The sequence below is a fragment of the Esox lucius genome, chromosome 4, assembly GCF_011004845.1.
Source record: "Esox lucius isolate fEsoLuc1 chromosome 4, fEsoLuc1.pri, whole genome shotgun sequence".
NCBI lineage: Eukaryota > Metazoa > Chordata > Actinopteri > Esociformes > Esocidae > Esox > Esox lucius.
This window is the reverse complement of record NC_047572.1, coordinates 25,452,766-25,471,149: the sequence shown is the minus strand read 5'-3', so window position 1 is coordinate 25,471,149 and position 18,384 is coordinate 25,452,766. Positions and strand designations below refer to the sequence as shown.

General features: G+C 43.3%; 1 protein-coding gene across 4 annotated transcripts in view; it reads left to right on the top strand.

Annotated features, from left to right (window-relative positions):
- The window catches only part of pdlim7 (PDZ and LIM domain 7), a 39,528-nt gene extending 25,840 nt beyond the window's left edge, over window positions 1–13,688 (top strand). For 3 of the 4 annotated variants that reach the window (XM_029119549.2, XM_029119550.2, XM_029119551.2), the window contains 6 exons: window positions 5,948–6,009; window positions 6,261–6,504; window positions 7,416–7,596; window positions 9,044–9,164; window positions 10,271–10,386; window positions 11,595–13,688. In XM_029119549.2, the coding sequence (XP_028975382.1) occupies window positions 5,948–6,009; window positions 6,261–6,504; window positions 7,416–7,596; window positions 9,044–9,164; window positions 10,271–10,386; window positions 11,595–11,681 (811 nt within the window). In that variant the 3' untranslated portion in view covers window positions 11,682–13,688. Of the gene's footprint in view, window positions 1–1,245; window positions 1,401–1,864; window positions 1,902–2,111; window positions 2,117–5,947; window positions 6,010–6,233; window positions 6,505–7,415; window positions 7,597–9,043; window positions 9,165–10,270; window positions 10,387–11,594 lie in introns of all 4 variants that reach the window. The other variant, XM_034292011.1, reaches the window with a different exon arrangement.
- Window positions 13,689–18,384: the final 4,696 nt, after the last annotated feature.

The window sequence follows — 18,384 nt, the reverse complement described above, 5'->3', positions numbered from 1 at the left end:
TGTGGGGCATCCTCAAACGGAAGGTGGAGGAATGCAAGGTCTCTAACATCCACCAGCTCTGTGATGTCGTTATGGAGGAGTGGAAGAGGACTCCAGTGGCAACCTGTGAAGCTCTGGTGAACTCCATGCCCAAGAGGGTTAAGACAGTGCTGGAAAATAATGGTGGCCAAACAAAATATTGACACTTTGGGCCCAATTTGGACATTTTCACTTAGGGGTGTATTAACTTTTGTTGCCAGCGGTTTAGTCATTAATGTCTGTGTGTTGTGTTATTTTGAGGGGACAGCAAATGTACACTGTTATACAAGCTGTAAACTCACTGCTTTACATTGTAGCAAAGTATAATTTCTTCAGTGTTGTCACATGAAAAGATATAATCAAATATTCACAAAAATGTGAGGGGTGTACTCACTTTTGTGAGATACTGTATATCAAGACTAGAATAATTAATAATCAGTAACCTATCTCGAAGTATTTCTATTTTTGGCCGTTATTCTTTGCTTGTTCCTGTCGCTGGATTCAGATCATAGTGTTTTGACCATTGTGATAATGCCTTGAGTCTAGGCATGGTTGGTTGCGTCAGTGTTGTTTTAATGTTTCTGTGGTCGATTTAACATTGCATGCATACTGGGCATGGAAATTGCTGTTACCGTTGTGTTGACGTGGGGTGTTTGCTAGGCATGGTCTGCGGGAGGACAGCATTCCCCTGTAAGCACTGTGTTGATGTGAGGTGTTTGCTAGGCATGGTCTGCGGGAGGACAGCATTCCCCTGTAAGCACTGTGTTGATGTGAGGTGTTTGCTAGGCATGGTCTGCAGGTGGACAGCATTCCCCTGTAAACGCTGTGTTGATGTGAGGTGTTTGCTAGGCATGGTCTGCAGGTGGACAGCATTCCCCTGTAAGCGCTGTGTTGATGTGGGGTGTTTGCTAGGCATGGTCTGCAGGTGGACAGCATTCCCCTGTAAACGCTGTGTTGATGTGAGGTGTTTGCTAGGCATGGTCTGCAGGTGGACAGCATTCCCCTGTAAGCGCTGTGTTGATGTGGGGTGTTTGCTAGGCATGGTCTGCAGGTGGACAGCATTCCCCTGTAAGCGCTGTGTTGACATGGGGTGTTTGCTAGGCATGGTCTGCGGGTGGACAGCATTCCCCTGTAAGCGCTGTGTTGACATGGGGTGTTTGCTAGGCATGGTCTGCAGGTGGACAGCATTCCCCTGTAAGCGCTGTGTTGACATGGGGTGTTTGCTAGGCACGGTCTGCGGGTGGACAGCATTCCCGTGTTCATCCCTAATGACCGCAGCAAGAAGAGGCTGATTGAAGACACTCAGGACTGGCAGCCCCGCACCGGCACCACCCAGTCCAGGTCCTTCCGAATGTTGGCCCAGCTAACAGGCACTGATTACAGTAAGTCGAGAGAGGGAGAGACATGGAGAGGACTTGAGATTGTGGGAGGGAGTAGGGGGTCGTGGTCAGTTTAAGAGTGAGGGGTGACATGGGGATTGGTTAGAAGGGGGGGCATGGGTTAGAAGTCACAAGGTCCCAGGGACGGGAGGGCCTACTGTAGTGCTACTGGAGCAGAGGCCAGAACTAGATTTAGTATCCTGTTGCTGACCTCTAGCCTACAGAAAGGGATTGGGGTGACATGTTGCTGACCTCTCAGATAAGGAGGAAAATAAGGGTGATATGTAGCTGACCTCTGACATTGAGAGAGGTACAATAGTGGTTTGTAGCTGACCTCTGACCTAATTGGGGATATAGTGATTTGTATCCTGAGGCATTAAGGTTGAGAGCTAGAAAACAAAGTTGCATGACAAGGGGATGTTCTGAGGAGGAGGATGACGATGATGAGTTTCTCGTGGATTTCCCAGTGCAGGACCCAGACGATGAGAATGTGAAGAAGTCCAGGTAAACAGCCTGTCAGCCTGTGTGTTGTAACTGGTAAACAGCCTGTCAGCCTGTGTGTTGTATCTGGTAAACAGCCTGTCAGCCTGTGTGTTGTAACTGGTAAACAGCCTGTCAGTCTGTGTGTTGTAGCTGGTAAACAGCCTGTCAGCCTGTGTTGCAAATGGTAAACAGATTGTCAGCCTGTGATACAAATGGTAAACAGCCTGTCAGCCAGTGTGTTATAACTGGTAAACGGCCTGCCAGCCTGTGTGTTATAACTGGTGAGCAGCCTGTCAGCCTGTGTGTTATAACTGTTAAACAGCCTGTCAGCCTGTGTGATGCAACTGGTAAACAGCCGTTCAGGCTGTAAAGTGCAGTATGAAGTAAAGCTACCACTACTGTTGATATAGCCTGGGGGTTTTACAGCTGTCAAACTTGGGTTCAATTCCATTTCAGTGCCAGTTAATGAAAATGGTCAAATTTCCAAAGTTTTCCTCATTTAAAGGATTTGGAAATAACTGGAATGGGAATTCTGGTTGACTGAAATTCAATAGACCCCCCCCCCAAACTTCATAACGTTAGCTGTGAAAAAGCCTGCGTGTGATGGTTTGGGCTGGGGTAAAGCCAAGCTGTGTTAGTGTAAAGGTATAGCTCAGACAGTTACTGCAGGCTTGTGTTTTACAGCTAATGTTAAAAGTGCACTCTGCAAGATGGCTTAACACACAACAGGGCCTCCTTTCTACTTGCAGATTTTGACATCATCGTAATCTCGACTTCCAAATGTGGATATGCAACAATGGAGTTGATCGATGACACAATTAACAGTGTCATCTTGCTGAGTGCACCTTTAAATATGCAGTAGTTACATAGTTAAATTCAAACAGCTGTGTTCAGGAGTTTAGCTGCATTTCTCTTAAGCATGTGTGTTGTGGTGCGAACTGGTGTGGTGTGTGTGATAAATCTATTGTTTCACCTTAGGTAGCATGTCCTCTGTCTAGTGTGATCACGCTCTTTCCCGATCCAACTCTGTCCCCTAACTCTGTCTCTCTTCATTTCTCTTCATCTACCGCTTTCTTTCCCTCCTTCTTTCCGGTTGGTTAGGGAAAAGTTCCTTACAGAGATTCAGAGTCCCCGTTATGCCCGTTTGAGGGACTGGCACCACGAGAGGTCTGCCCGCGCCCTAAACATCAAGTCCTGAACGCCCCGCCATGACAACCCGCTGGCATAGCTGGGCCAGAGCCTTAACGCCTCACCACGACAACCACGACCGAAATCATGAGCAACAAAAGCCTGACGTCCAACAAAATGGCCGATAAAGGAGGGAGGAAGGGAGGGAGGGAGGGGAGAAAAGGGGGGAGGAAAAAAAAAGTTTATGAAAAAGAAATGGAGGAATCGCTGACTTCGTTCACTGAGCCATATATGGAACCATTGCCTACTGAGTCTGTCTTTCAGATTCCTTTCTTCTCTTTGAGTTGATAACTATTGTGGATTACCATTTGTTTTTAGCAGACCATAGCCCTAATTCATGTGTCAAATACCATGTGTGATTGATGAATTGATGAAACACCTGAGGCACGTTGGGTTTCTCCTGACAGGCATTCAGGTTTGGGGGAGTGTTAACCTTGGGGGCTATTCTATTAGTTCCATTTCACAGAGAAAACACACGTGCCTCAAGGCTTTGACTATATGTTGTGTACCTGACCCAGTTCTGGTTTTATAGTTCTGTTCTTGTATTCAAACTGTGCTTATTGAGGGGGGGGATCATTGGGCTGTTTCTTCTGTTGTTTTCTTTATTCTGCTGATTCTCATTCTGTAGTTCTACAACCATTTTGTTTTGATCCGTAAACTTTCTCTTCTCTTAAACTGTGTTTTGATTTCTGCTCAACCATTTCTTTTCCCCTTGTTTTTGTTTTCTGAGCACTCCGATAATCAAGAAAGGGAAAGAGAAAGAAATCTGTAATTTGTTTTTTCTGCTGCTGTCATCATGAAAACATAAACACCTGAAAACACACCCTTTTCTTGCTCTCTATCCTTTTCTTCAATATGTTCCTAGATTTTAATACCCTCCACGGGCAATGCTAGGCCTATACTCTGCAACACTCACAGCTTTAACACTATAATATGCATGTTATTTAATGCCATCCTCCCACTGTTGTAGCATCTGTTCTGTTTGAGTTCTCTCAAACAGATCTTTTGTATGAATAAGACTTGACTATTGTTGCGTCAGTCTGGGACTTTGTATGACTTGCACTTCAACTGAAAAGGATATCATCAGCAGAATAATTAACAGCACTAGATGCTCATAGCAGTTGTTTAGTGCCATGCCCATCTTTCTGGTTGACAAGACGTTGAAAAGACGTCATCAAATGTTTTTGCTGACTGGTCCACGAGCTGTTGGACGCAGACAGCTCTGCCTCCCGTGAGACACATCACACGGTCTCCTGCTTCCATCGTAGCTAACGAGTCACCAGCCTTCTGAACCCTGGCTTGGTTGACTTGGCCTGGCTGGCACGAGCTGCTTTAGGAAATAAAATAACAAAACTAAAGTTGAGTTGAATAGTAAAGCACCAGTAATCTAATGATGGACTCTGGGAAAGCAGTCTGTTTGTAATTTGTAATTTCACTCCTTCTACCCCCACTGCTGCCTGTAGCTAGGTCATGACTAGTCTCCCTTTTTCTCCTCAGAGACGGGTGTGCGCCTGTGTGTGCGCCTGTGTGTGCGCCTGTGTGTGCGCCTGTGTGCCTGTGTGTGGTGTGTACTCTATCATCATGTTTCAAAGATTTCATCATCCTGTTATTCCATTGCATGATATGATGTTAACAGGGCCGTGTGCCAAATGACTCTTCCACCCTACGCAGTGAACTATGTGACTTGGCCAAATGAAGGAGTAGCGTGCTGATTTGGACATGTGCTAGATGTCCGTTTGATACAGGCCCCTGATGACGCAATTTAGGTTAGGATTTTGTTTTCACCTCATCACCAAAACACACAATCCGGGTTTTCACCATTGAACCGTAACTATAAGGTACTGACTTGCAGCTCGGGTTTTGCCTGCTCAGCTTGGACATCATTTGGATTGAGACTTTTTAGGAGATGGTTGAGCAGTGGGTTGTCCTGTAGATAGCTGGTGTTGAGCCTAAGGACCTGTACTTGTAACTTCCTGCACTTGCTCTCTAGTCATAGTCACACTGCCTCAGATGCTATTGAGATTCATTTCCTACATCAAGCCTTCCTGTAAGCACAAGGATGCCGGAGAAGGATGTGACTCGGAAGGACTTCCTCTGAAGGTTGTCTGAAGATGTGTGTCATGGCCCAAGGACTGACTCAATGTGTGTCATGGCCCCAGGACTGACTCGATGTGTGTCATGGCCCCAGGACTGACTCAGTGTTTGTCAGGGTCCCAGGACTGACTCAATATTTGTCATGGTCCCAGGACTGACTCAATGTTTGTCATGGCCCCAGGACTGACTCAATGTTTGTCATGGCCCCAGGACTGACTCGATGTGTGTCATGGCTCCAGGACTGACTCAGTGTTTGTCAGGGCCCCAGGACTGACTCAGTGTTTGTCAGGGCCCCAGGACTGACTCTATGTATGTCAGGGCCCCAGGACTGACTCTATGTATGTCAGGGCCCCAGGACTGACTCTATGTATGTCATGGCCCCAGGACTGACTCTATGTATGTCATGGCCCCAGGACTGACTCTATGTATGTCAGGGCCCCAGGACAGACTCTATGTATGTCAGGGCCCCAGGACTGACTCTATGTATGTCAGGGCCCCAGGACTGACTCTATGTATGTCAGGGCCCCAGGACTGACTCTATGTATGTCAGGGCCCCAGGACTGACTCTATGTATGTCATGGCCCCACGACTCAATCAATCAAATTTATTTATAAAGCCCTTTGTACAACAGCAGTTGTCACAAAGTGCTTTTACAGAAACACCCGGCCTTAAACCCCAGGGAGCAAATTTCAGGACTGACTCCATCATTATATCACCATCTCGACCAACCACGTCACCCCTCCACCATCACCATGTCAACCCTGTAAGTGTGTGTTTCTCAACAGTGTAACGGCGTCTCCATCACCTGCACACGCCAAGGCCCATCAGGCAGAAAGAAAACCTGACGGTAAGTCACTGCAGAGTTCAGATGACCAGGATGCTTCATACGTAGAAGTGGAAATCCAAACCATGTTCATGCATTATAGCAACACATACAGTACAAGGATTAAAATATACTTTGTTGCACATGATTAAAGCACAATACATGTGACATTATAATCATCCAGTCTCATGGCTGATTAGAAGAAAACAATGTGCCAGAATGATTATTACTAATATTATTTTTTATAGTATTTATAATGTCTTCCCCTTCTCCAGTTTCAATCTCCCCTGCCCCTGGCCCAATCAACTCCGGCCCTAAGTCACGCCCTCCGTGGGTAACCGATCCAGGTTTTGCTGACCGTTACGCTCCGGACAAGACCAGTACGGTCCTGACCCAGCACAGACAGCCGGCCCAGCCCACACCCATGCAGAACCGATCGTCTATTCTACAGGCAGCTCAACAGGCACCCGAGGACAGTGGAAGGACCCCTCTATGTGGCGCCTGCAACAAGATCATTAGGTAGGGCCATACTGACCCCTATCTGGCAGATTAAGAACTGTGATGTCTAGACCCGTAATTCACAAAGCACCTCAATCTAGTGAGTGCTGATCCGGGATATTTTTTTCCCCCATTTAGAATAATTAAGCATGTATAGACAGGAAGGCCTGATCCCAGATTAGTTTAGCCTTTTAGAATGAAAAAGATGCATAGACAGGAGGGCCTGATCCTAGATTAGTTTAGCCTTTTAGAATAGATAAAATGCATAGACAGGAGGGCCTGATCCTAGATTAGTTTAGCCTTTTAGAATAAATAAAATGCAAAGACAGGAGGGCCTGATCCTAGATCAGCTACTAAGATGCTACAAAGCCCATGTTGACTACTACCTTTTTGCGGGAAGTAGTCATTAGAAACTAAAGCGTAGTGTTTCATTACATTAAGTGAGTAGAGCCTTACATTAAGTATTTATTGGGTTTGCCATTAGCTGTTGTGGGGAAACCCTTGAGAAAGGTGCTTAACCCTAACTGGTTTAGGGTCACCTTCTATAATGACTAATCCCTGGCATACAATTTCTATCTCACACCTACACGCTCGTATAGATTCAACCTTTGTACATTACCTTTGAGAGTATGATCTGACCGGTAAAGAACTCTGGCTTCTATATAAGCTGTTACTTAATGGTGATTCTTTTGAAAAGTAATACTTTTGAACTGTGATAACCTGACAACATCTGACAGTTATGTCAATAGAAACAGTTTTCATGTCACAGATGGTTAGACCGACATTTTCCATTAGAGGACCTTGTTTCTCCCTCCAACACACCCACTCTTTGTTATTCCTCCCAACCCAGAGTAGAAGTCTCTGTAAGGTCCTCCCAGCTGGGCTCATAATAACGGTTGTTTGGTCTCTGTGTGTGTGTGTGTGTCCCGTAGGGGTCGGTACCTGGTGGCGCTCGGTAAGTCCTGGCACCCGGAGGAGTTCAAGTGTTGCCAGTGTAAAGGGCTCCTGGATGAGGGAGGCTTCTTTGAGGAGAGAGGGTCGGTGTTCTGTACCAAGTGTTATGACAACCGCTACGCTCCCAACTGTGCCAAATGCAAGAAGAAGATCGCTGGGGTAAGAACGTCTGCTTGCACACCTGAACATCGTACTGCTGGTTGGATCCGTCACAGCTCTTTTGTTTTATTTGGACTGTTTGGAACATGGTGAATACAATATCCAGTGTTGGGTCAGGTTGTACAGTGTTGGGTCAGGTTATATAGTGTTGGGTCAGGTTATATAGTGTTGGGTCAGGTTGTACAGTGTTGGGTCAGGTTATACAGTGTGGGTTGGGTCAGGTTGTACAGTGTTGGGTCAGGTTGTACAGTGTTGGCTGGGTCAGGTTGTACAGTGTTGGTTGGGTCAGGTTGTACAGTGTTGGTTGGGTCAGGTTGTACAGTGTTGGGTCAGGTTGTATAGTGTTGGGCCAGGTTGTACAGGGTTGGTTGGGTCAGGTTGTACAGTGTTGGTTGGGTCAGGTTATACAGTGTTGGCTGGGTCAGGTTGTACAGTGTTGGTTGGGTCAGGTTGTACAGTGTTGGTTGGGTCAGGTTGTACAGTGTTGGGTCAGGTTGTATAGTGTTGGGTCAGGTTGTACAGTGTTGGTTGGGCCAGGTTGTACAGTGTTGGGTCAGGTTGTACAGTGTTGGTTGGGCCAGGTTGTACAGGGTTGGTTGGGTCAGGTAATACAGTGTTGGTTGGGTCAGGTTGTACAGTGTTGGTTGGGTCAGGTTATACAGTGTTGGTTGGGTCAGGTTGTACAGTGTTGGTTGGGCCAGGTTGTACAGTGTTGGTTGGGTCAGGTTGTACAGTGTTGGTTGGGTCAGGTTGTACAGTGTTGGTTGGGCCAGGTTGTACAGTGTTGGTTGGGTCAGGTTGTACAGTGTTGGTTGGGCCAGGTTGTACAGTGTTGGTTGGGTCAGGTTGTACAGTGTTGGTTGGGCCAGGTTGTACAGGGTTGGTTGGGTCAGGTTGTACAGTGTTGGTTGGGTCAGGTTATACAGTGTTGGTTGGGTCAGGTTGTACAGTGTTGGTTGGGTCAGGTTGTACAGTGTTGGTTGGGCCAGGTTGTACAGTGTTGGTTGGGTCAGGTTGTACAGTGTTGGTTGTGTCAGGTTGTACAGTGTGGGTTGTGTCAGGTTGTACAGTCTTGGGTCAGGTTATACAATGTTGGTTGGGTCAGGTTGTACAGTGTTGGTTGGGTCAGGTTATACAGTGTTGGTTGGGTCAGGTTGTACAGTGTTGGTTGGGTCAGGTTGTACAGTGTGGGTTGTGTCAGGTTGTACAGTGTGGGTTGTGTCAGGTTGTACAGTCTTGGGTCAGGTTATACAATGTTGGTTGGGTCAGGTTGTACAGTGTTGGGTCAGGTTATACAGTGTTGGTTTGGTCAGGTTGTACATTGTTGGGTCAGGTTGTTTTGGCTGTATTTCAGTTCTTTGGTAAAAGAGATGAGGTTAGCTGAGGGCTAGGGTTTAGACAGATTGACGTTTTCTTGAAAGCTGAGCCTGTTTCTCCCCATCTGCAGGAGATCATGCATGCCCTAAAGATGACTTACCATGTGCAGTGCTTCATGTGTGCAGCCTGTAAAAGCCCCATCAGGAACCAGGCCTTCTACATGGAGGAGGGAGAACCGTACTGTGAGAGGGGTGAGGCACAAACACACACCGGAGACACAAGTTTATTCACTTATTTAAATAGGGTTCTTAAAAAAAGCATCTCGGACCTTAATCTTAACCTAACCTTAACTTCAATGACCCAATATTTATGGCTGAACTAGCCCGAATGCCTAACCGTAAACCTAACTGATTTGCCTAACTCTAATTCCAACCCTACCCCTAATTAAACCCCTCAATTGGATCTTTTGCCCTAAAACTAACACTGAAGCCAAAAAATACCTTCAAAATGTGGACAGGAAAAAGTTCCCCATTAGTTATATTTTTTGATTGTTTATAATATAGTCAGGTTAAAAACGCTAACATCTAAATGGGGAATGTAAACCAAAAAAAAACTGACCTTGAACCTAACCTCTAAACCTAACCTTCAAACCCTGACCCTAACGCTAAACCCAATTGTTACTTCACAAAAAATAATTTTATTTTCCACTGTCTCTGTCGCTCCCTCTCCCTCTCTCTCTCTCTCTCTCTCTCGCTCTCCATCCATCGAAACCGCTATAAATGATGACTTCACAGATAATGTACTTAGCTTGGTTTTACTTTATGTGTTTTTATATTGGCTTATATAAATGGAGAACGTGCCTGTTCTTCTGCTTCTGCTATTGTAGTGCTCTAAATTATTTTACGGGTCATAACACATCTCTCAACACATGCAGACACACATACACTTGAGTGCGCGCACACACACACACACACACACACACACCCGCGCTGGTGTGGCTCCAGAGTGGATTGCTGTGCTATCAGAGAGTGTACTCAGAATAATGCCTTAAGCGTTGATAAATCCTGCCACTTTTCTCAAGTCCCTGAGATGGGGAAAATAAAACGGGGACAATCCATTTGAGTGTGTGGTGCAATCTGCCTTCCCGCTAATCCTTCTCCGACATGCAGAGACAGCACTAACCTAACACCGCCTTTCTCTTCTTCTTTGGGTCGTCGACGCTTTTTCTCGCCCAGGCCCAAACTTTCAGGGAAAACTGTTTGGTTGATTCAATATGGTAACCACCTCTCCACCCGTCTCTTTCCTCTCTCCTCCCCTACCCCCTGCTTCACCCCCCCCCCCCCCCGTCTCTCTCCAGATTATGAGAAAATGTTTGGCACTAAGTGCCACGGCTGTGACTTTAAGATCGATGCTGGGGACCGCTTCCTAGAGGCCTTGGGATTCAGTTGGCACGACACCTGCTTCGTCTGCGCTGTGAGTCCATCTGTCTGTCCCACCTCCATCTCACCACAGGGTCCAGGGATCTAGTGTCTCTGTCAATAAGGCCTTGTCCACCTATGTACCTCTCACCTAACAGTGAACTCATAAAGGGGTTTGGACGCTGACTCTTTTCTCCCCCCGTGTTTTGCAGCACTGTAATGGATTTTTAATGATACAACGACCGTGAGGTTAATGTGCAGAGTTTAATGTGATTTAGACCATTTTGTGATGGCATTTGGACAATTGGCTTCAAGGCTTTCTGATTAGGAAGGTGTGTTGGTTTGCAGTAAGGTGTGTTCATTTGCAGTGCTGTCATTGTCTAAGTCTTGGTTCTAGGCTTTACATTTGCGTTTGGCGTCTGTTGCTGATGTCTGGCAATGAAGTGTTATTACCAAGTCAAGCTGGCTGTCATAAGGCAGATGAATCACAATCAATCGACTTAATGTGTCAAACAGTACAAGATAAAAGGGACTGGTGAGGTCAGGAATGGCAAATACCCATGTAGACCAAGGAAGACAGCCATAGAATAAGAAGAGAATCATTTAAACGATGAAGTACAAAGCCCTAACTCCAGTTCCACAGATCAGGAACATTCTCCTGGAGGCATTCATACATACATCAAAGAAGAACTATCCAGGCTCTTATCAAAGTCCTATGAATAAATGTACCAGAGTGATGGAAAGAGGAGAGTGTGGAGTAAAAAAGGAACTGCCCATGATCAGTACACCACTTGACCTGTGCAGAGGTAGTGGCTGGAGATGTCTTTGGGCAGCACACTTCAGGTGGTCATTGGATACAATGGATATGTGACAAATGACTTATTCTGGCTGCACTTTAACTCTATGGTCACTGTAGCATTTCAAATCCTAAATGCTAGAATACAGAGACACACAAACGGGCCACTATCCACATTCTGTTGGAGCTGAACACCGTGTCTTTAGTTGTCTGTCCTGCATCTTTATTCTCTGAAGCCCCATATCCTCATCAGAGATAATGTTACACATTTCTTAGTTCATGTTCCGACCTGTAATGGTTTATCTCCTCTGCTTATTTCTCTCTGGACTGTGTCCTTTGGTATGAATAAATGCAGAGTAAATACAATGGACCAGCTGTTCCCTATAAGGCTGTATTTAAGATGATTCACACTGCAATGTTGTTCCACATGGTGTCTTACTCTGTCTCCTGCTGTCCCTTTCCTGCAGCTCTGCCAGATCAACTTAGAGGGGAAAACATTTTACTCTAAGAAGGATAAGCCGCTGTGTAAAGGGCATGCCTTCGCTCCCGTCTAAGATGGAGAGGTGCCTCAGAGGGCAAAGGACAGGAACCCTCACTCTCTTCTGAACCGTACAACAACAACACAGCCGCAATCCCTCTCCACTGCTCTGTTAACCAGACAGCTACAGCGTCAGTGTTCAAAACCGTGCGGTGGCCCCACTAAAGGTTTTCAGTAGTACTCTATCCCTCCACTTTTGTCCTTCAAGTTTTCAAATGTATTCTGTGCTGGTTTCCTCAGTTGTCAGCCATGCTCCAGTCTGGTGTATCTAAAGGAATATGATGGATGTAATATGAACAGACAGTTTCTGTACTTTCCCAGTTACCTGAGTGTCATAAGCGGTGTTGGTACCAAGTGAGTCCTTTAAAGCCATAGCTTACCTCTCATTTGTGTGTCATTGTTCCCACTGAAATAAAATGTCATCCTAACTCTGTGATTGTGATGCTGACCATGGCTGGTGGGAGGTATATAAGCACTATGCAATGCAAACAGAGTCTGGGTGACGTTTGTAAGTAATATTTCATGACTGGCTTGCTTTAATTTCACCTTCCTTTGTTTTGCTTCAAGTGTACCTTAATTTAGAGCCTAAAAGTTGAAAGATCCATTTAGTGTGAAATATAAGGGGTTACAGTAACAAGCACTCGCTGCTCTCTATCTAAGTCTCTGGTCTCTGGAGTCTCTGGTCCATTTGACACTCTTTACTGAAGTACTTAATGTAATGGGAGCATTAACTGCAGTATTTAAGGTAATATAATGGGAGTCTTTACTGATGTATTTTAGGTAATGTAATGGAAGCCATTACTGCAGTTTTTAAGGTAATTGTAAGTCAGTTATGTGTGAAATGGCATAGTGTCAACACTGTGTATTATCACCAGTACTTGCTGTACCACACTTTCAATTCACATCACAACTAATACCCTATATGATGCACTACATTTCGTGTGTGTGTGTGTGCGTGCGTGCATGTGTGTGTAGAGCAAGAGAAGGTTGCAATTTAGAACGCGGCCTATATTGAATTATCTCTTAATTGCAAAACACTCCATATTGACCACAGAGACCCAGAATACTTAACATTTGCTATATTATTATTTAATTAATGTAAATCAGAATATTACCTCAGGATGTGCATATTAAGGCAGGCATTAATTCAAATAATAGCAATGTTTACACAGTGCCTCTATTTACAATATTAATCCGGTTTCCACCGTAAGGGGCGGCCCCACTAGTTGTTGTAGGTTTTAATACAGCTCTTTTCTTGCACACGAAAACGTTTGGATCTCTTTAACTTCTGTTAGACCAACATACACCTAAGAATGAACAGCATGCTCCACATTGCACACGACCCTGGTGCTAAATGAATCGGTCCACATTTGTTTTCCGTTCTTACTGGATCAGTGTGGCTTCAATTTAAAACAGCAGGGTTGTGTTAGTGCAAATTAATTCTGGTTGGCTAACAGGGTAGGGGACAAATCCAGTTTTAATGGGAGAGTTTAAAGGATGCTTCCTCATTGGTACAGATATGGGATTTAACCCAAATGTGTGATGGGAACATACAACAAAAATATGTATGCATATTGCCTCAATAGCACTCTATAGAGATTGCTGTGTTTGAAAGGAAGGTGTGTTTTAAACCAAATAATATTGTAATATGCTGTGCTGGTTTCTGAGGAGTGATTCTTCCTGATATATATATACCTTTCCACCTACTGTAGCATTTTACTGTAATGGTCATGTCCCAGCCTCTTTCCCTGAACATCAACTTCTCGTCAAAGACCAACAGGATGATATAATATCATAAAAAATTATAATGCTTTTTGTACCCATTTTGTATGAAAGTATTGTATATCAAGTGCCTTTTTAAGCTTTACACTCTGAGCTTTACATTAACACTTTTAATGCAAACAAAAACTGCTGTGTCCATGTTTACCTGCTAATGATGGTTTAGTCAAAAGTATACCATTGATAAAGGAGTTGTATTTTGTATTAGAACCAGTAAAAAAATAAACAGATGTCGGCAGTCTTACATGGTTTCGTCTTCCATGTGTGTATATATGTGTAATGTGTGTATATATATCATCGTTCTTGACCCTAGTACAAGGTAGCACTCTCGAAACAGCACCTTGTAGATTGACTGGTATATTTAGGCATGCATTAAATACGTTTTTTACAAATATATTGAAGCGGCCAATTTCAAACATTTTGACATATATTTACCAAATATATTCAGGAATTTTCCAAGTGAGTTCGGAAATATATTTTACAAATGTATTCAAAAATATATTTAAAATACATTTATTTTCCGTATGGGCTCTGTTGGTCAATACAAGCACAGCGTGATTGAGTCGGCCGTCCACAGGTAAGCTCTGCAACCCGGGCTTTCTTGCCACGTAAAATATTATTTCATTTTGCGGTCTGTTTTTAACGCAGTTAGTACATTTTCGGGGACAGCTCCAGCCGGAGACAGTCCACAAAAACGGGGTGGCCTGATCACCCTACTTCATATCTCGGTGGAGTAGTATTTTGATAGCGTCTGGCTATGCTCGATTTAGCCATTACAAAACAGACTATATTATAGATGGCAAATCTATAGGTTATAGGATTATATTTGCTAAGGAGCTGTAACTAGCTAACGGTTAGAACGTTATTTTTTTCTTTGTTGTTTTGCCTGTTAAAACCGTCTGTATGGTTCAACATCTTAAATGAATAAATCACTCGATGTTCTTACCCTATATACTTGAAAAAATGCTAGGGAATTTCTGGAACCAATCCTATCCACGTTGTGAAGCTCTACAAAGCCACTTTATTGATGATTTTATTAATGAAATGCATATAATTATATATTATATTATTGGTCCCATGTTTACGTGGCCTTTGTGAAACAAATCCCATTCAAATAATGATACCTATATATATATATATTTTCACACAATGTTCAAATTATGTGTGCTGGGAAATTAAACCAAAGCATGGAATTCTGTCAAACCTTGTCCATTGACTTTATGCATGGGAAGCAAACTAATGTGTCCTTTTATTATTGGTGAATCTCTAGATGCCTCCAGTGCCCCCAAAAGATCAGTAAACATGTGTACACAAGCACACACTTTATTTGGGCTTCAGAATGTTGCCCACCAGTACTTCCCTGCCTCAGCCTCACTTTTCACTCTGAAATGAAGAAAATGTATGCTTTTGGAGTGAATAGTGATTTCTTATTGTCATTAATGCAGTTTTGTCCACGATAAGTCTGCTTACTGTCAGACCTAAGTTCAAATACTAATTTCCAATGTTAAAATAATTTTAGTGCTTGAATTCCAGACTTATTTGAGATGCTAAGTTTGAATCATTTTGTATGTACTGTAAAACAGTAAATGTTGTATGTCAACGCTCTTTTTATCACAACTTTCGCAATATGGTTCTAATTAAATGGACGTCCTCATTTTCAAAAACATCAGATAAAAAGAAAAGCTTGTTGGAAATTGAGCGGTGTTCTGTTCTGTACTTGCACACTCCAACCCTGAGAAGTGGCTTAAAATCAGCAGAGGATTAAAATGTGCTCAGTAATTGTTTTGGGGCTGTGCATTGAAAAGCACTCACACCCACCATGAGTAACTTTTCATAACAGATATTGAAATACCACCCAGGTATGCTCAGTGTACACCCACCCACGTGTATCTCTGACTCTCTGGCCTTAATGCAACCATGTCTCTGATGATTCCGTTATTAGTTCTGCTCCTCCAGTCCTCCGCAGGACGTCAAGATGTTGTTCGAGAGGGCACAGACATGTCAAGCATTTACATCTGCTGCTATACATTTTTAATCTTCCCAGTGACATTAAGAAACCCTGGCAAACTAAATGACAGATTCCACATGACACGTTGGTTCTTCCACAGGGCTCTGCTGATGATCAGGCTGAGCTGATGCATCTAGCTTCAATAAAAAAAACACTAAAAGTAAGCCATTCAGTCATTGTTTTAACAATATATAATTTATTTACATAGATTTCAGGTTGAATTACTATACATACCTTTCTGAATGTCATCATATATACATAAGGCCAAGTAAATACTTGAAAGCACTTAGAAACGAATTTCCAAAATTCTACCCACAAATCCATATCATCATTGTCTGAAAAGTTACAGAAAAACCTCCCTTCTGCCTCGTCAGGAGCTTTGTCTATTTCCACAAATGTTTTTTGACAACAATTTACATAGACAATAAGGAACATAAAACGTTTTTTTTTTTTAAAGGAACAAAAAGAAAATATAGAATTGCATAAGCGCTGTGTTGCGTGTGATACATACAGCATTTTAAACTTGCAGAAATTCAAGGGACGATGAATCAAGGAAATAACTAGAAAAACATTCACAGGTACAGAAGTCGATTATTCGCAGTTCAAAAAGGAAATTGAATTCAGTTGGAGTAAAACGTCAACACACACATACACACACACACACACACACACACATACACTCTTGACACTGAATAACAATGAAAGAAGCTGAGGAAATGTACAGTGTTGAAACGTATCCATTTTTCCATCTAAGCAGAGTCTAAACCCCTCCTCGTAAAAGCGTCCATGTCATTTGAGGAACTGTCAAACCCGGCTTTCAATCCTTTCAATCCGGCTGAGAACAATGCTTTGTGAGGGAAATGGGGTTTGTCATCTATTATGGCAGCTGATGATGATTGTGTCAGACAGGACGGCCTAGCAAACAGCGCATTATTCCCTTTCATAGTTCACTACTTCGACTGGGGCTGCACTGTGCAAGAAATAGAATGCCATTTGGGACGCTGTCTGTGGTGAGTGGGTGGGTGGGAGCATTCCGACGTCTGCCGCAGGGTGGGAGATACTCAAATTCGCTTAGAAAACACATCACAGTTGATCATGAAATAGGTGATAACACACACACACACACACACACACACAATCTTGCTGTAGAACTGCCATGGCTCATCTAAATGTGTTTTGTTCGGTCTATATAACACTGTGGTGTGTATGTGTGTGTGTGTGTGTGTGTGTGTGTGTGTGTGTGTGTGTGTGTGTGTGTGTGTGTGTGTGTGTGTGTGTAGTATTGGTGATCTCTCCAGTATTGTCACATACGTTCATCGTTGTCACAACTTCACCTTGTAAGTTAAATGCTTATATAGAAATAATCAGGTAGCCATATACGTAGTATACTCATATTAAGGACGATTAAAGGAGAAAAGAAAAGTGTAGAAAGTGTACCCCCCTTAGTAACAACACTGCAGAAACAGTCTCACAGCCAGGGGTGGACTTGGCTATTATTCAGCCTCTAGCTGCCAAGGTGATCCCCCATTACTAATCTATAAATGCAGTACAACTTGACATGGCCTATATATTGGATAATTTCCTGAAATAAAAAAATGTGCATGAAATAAATAATTTTTGGAATATAATCATATTTGTTCATGTTGGTGGGAACGCGTCCCTTTTCGGGTGTAGGAGGGAGCCTTCGACGGCCCCTGAAATTGCTAAGTCCGCCCCTGTTTACTGCTGGACCACAGATGAGACATCAGAACGTTAGGCAAACCGCGTAGAATGTCAGAACGTTGGTTAGAACGTTAGGCAAACGTATAGAACTTTAGAACGTCAGATAAACGTTAGGCAAACACGTCACAGAGTTATACTTTGACAAATGTTAGTTCGCCATTTAATATCTTTTAAACATTTTTCTTTTTTTTGGCTCCATATTAAAATATAATTTACATTTCTATACAAAGTAGTGACATAACAAACTTTTGTATTACTGGATAACAAATAGTATGAAAAAAAACGCTTTTAGACCAACAACACAGTTTAGGGGAAATGTTTGATATAATTAGCGATATAGGGAGAACAAGACTGGGAGTCAGATATTACAGATACAAACAAGTTACACTGAGACGATATGGTGTCCCAAAAAGGCACCCTATTGCCAATTTAGTGCACTACTTATTTCAGTCTAAAGCAGGGGTTCTCAACACCAGGTTCTCAACTCCTGGCCTTGGGAATGCTGGTGTTTATTGTAGCCATCTAACCAGAGGCTAATTTAGACCTGAGAGATCAGGTAAACTCTACCAGGTAGAATCGAAAACCAGCAGTGCTCCAAGGCCCCAATGCTCAGAGTTTAGATCCACTGGTCTGTAGTGCACTAACTAGTGAATAGGATGTGATTTGGGAGGCAGTTATGGTAATTCACTAATGTGGTTCAGGACATGGAGTGGCCTCATGATGAAGATTAACCTTTGGTTACCATTTCTGCTGACTGACAAACAAGTGTGTAGTGTGACAGCTGCTATAGAAAAGTATTTACATATTACAATATGGTGACGAAGAAGCTATTTCCACATAATGGAAAATGCAGGGCTTATTCCTACAAGGTTCTTCTAGACTATGCATCTTGTCAAAGGGGAGCAAATGCCAGAATAGTCTGTTTAGAGTATGGTATTGGCAGATTGGGTCCTGTCAGGTATTGTTGTGGGTGGTAAAAGTGAGGGAGCTTTACTGGGACTTAGATAATGACAAACAAAAAGAATGGCAGCTTTCAGGAACACTTAGAAAAGTCATTACCATCACTGTCACTCCAGGCTGAAAATAATAATGTAAAGAATTATTGACTGCCATTGTGTCCACCAGATTAGAGCATAAAAACATAAATGTACATTCCATGTTAGTGCCTGACAATTCTAAAAGCACTCTTTTTCTCTAGCCAGGGAGAGCA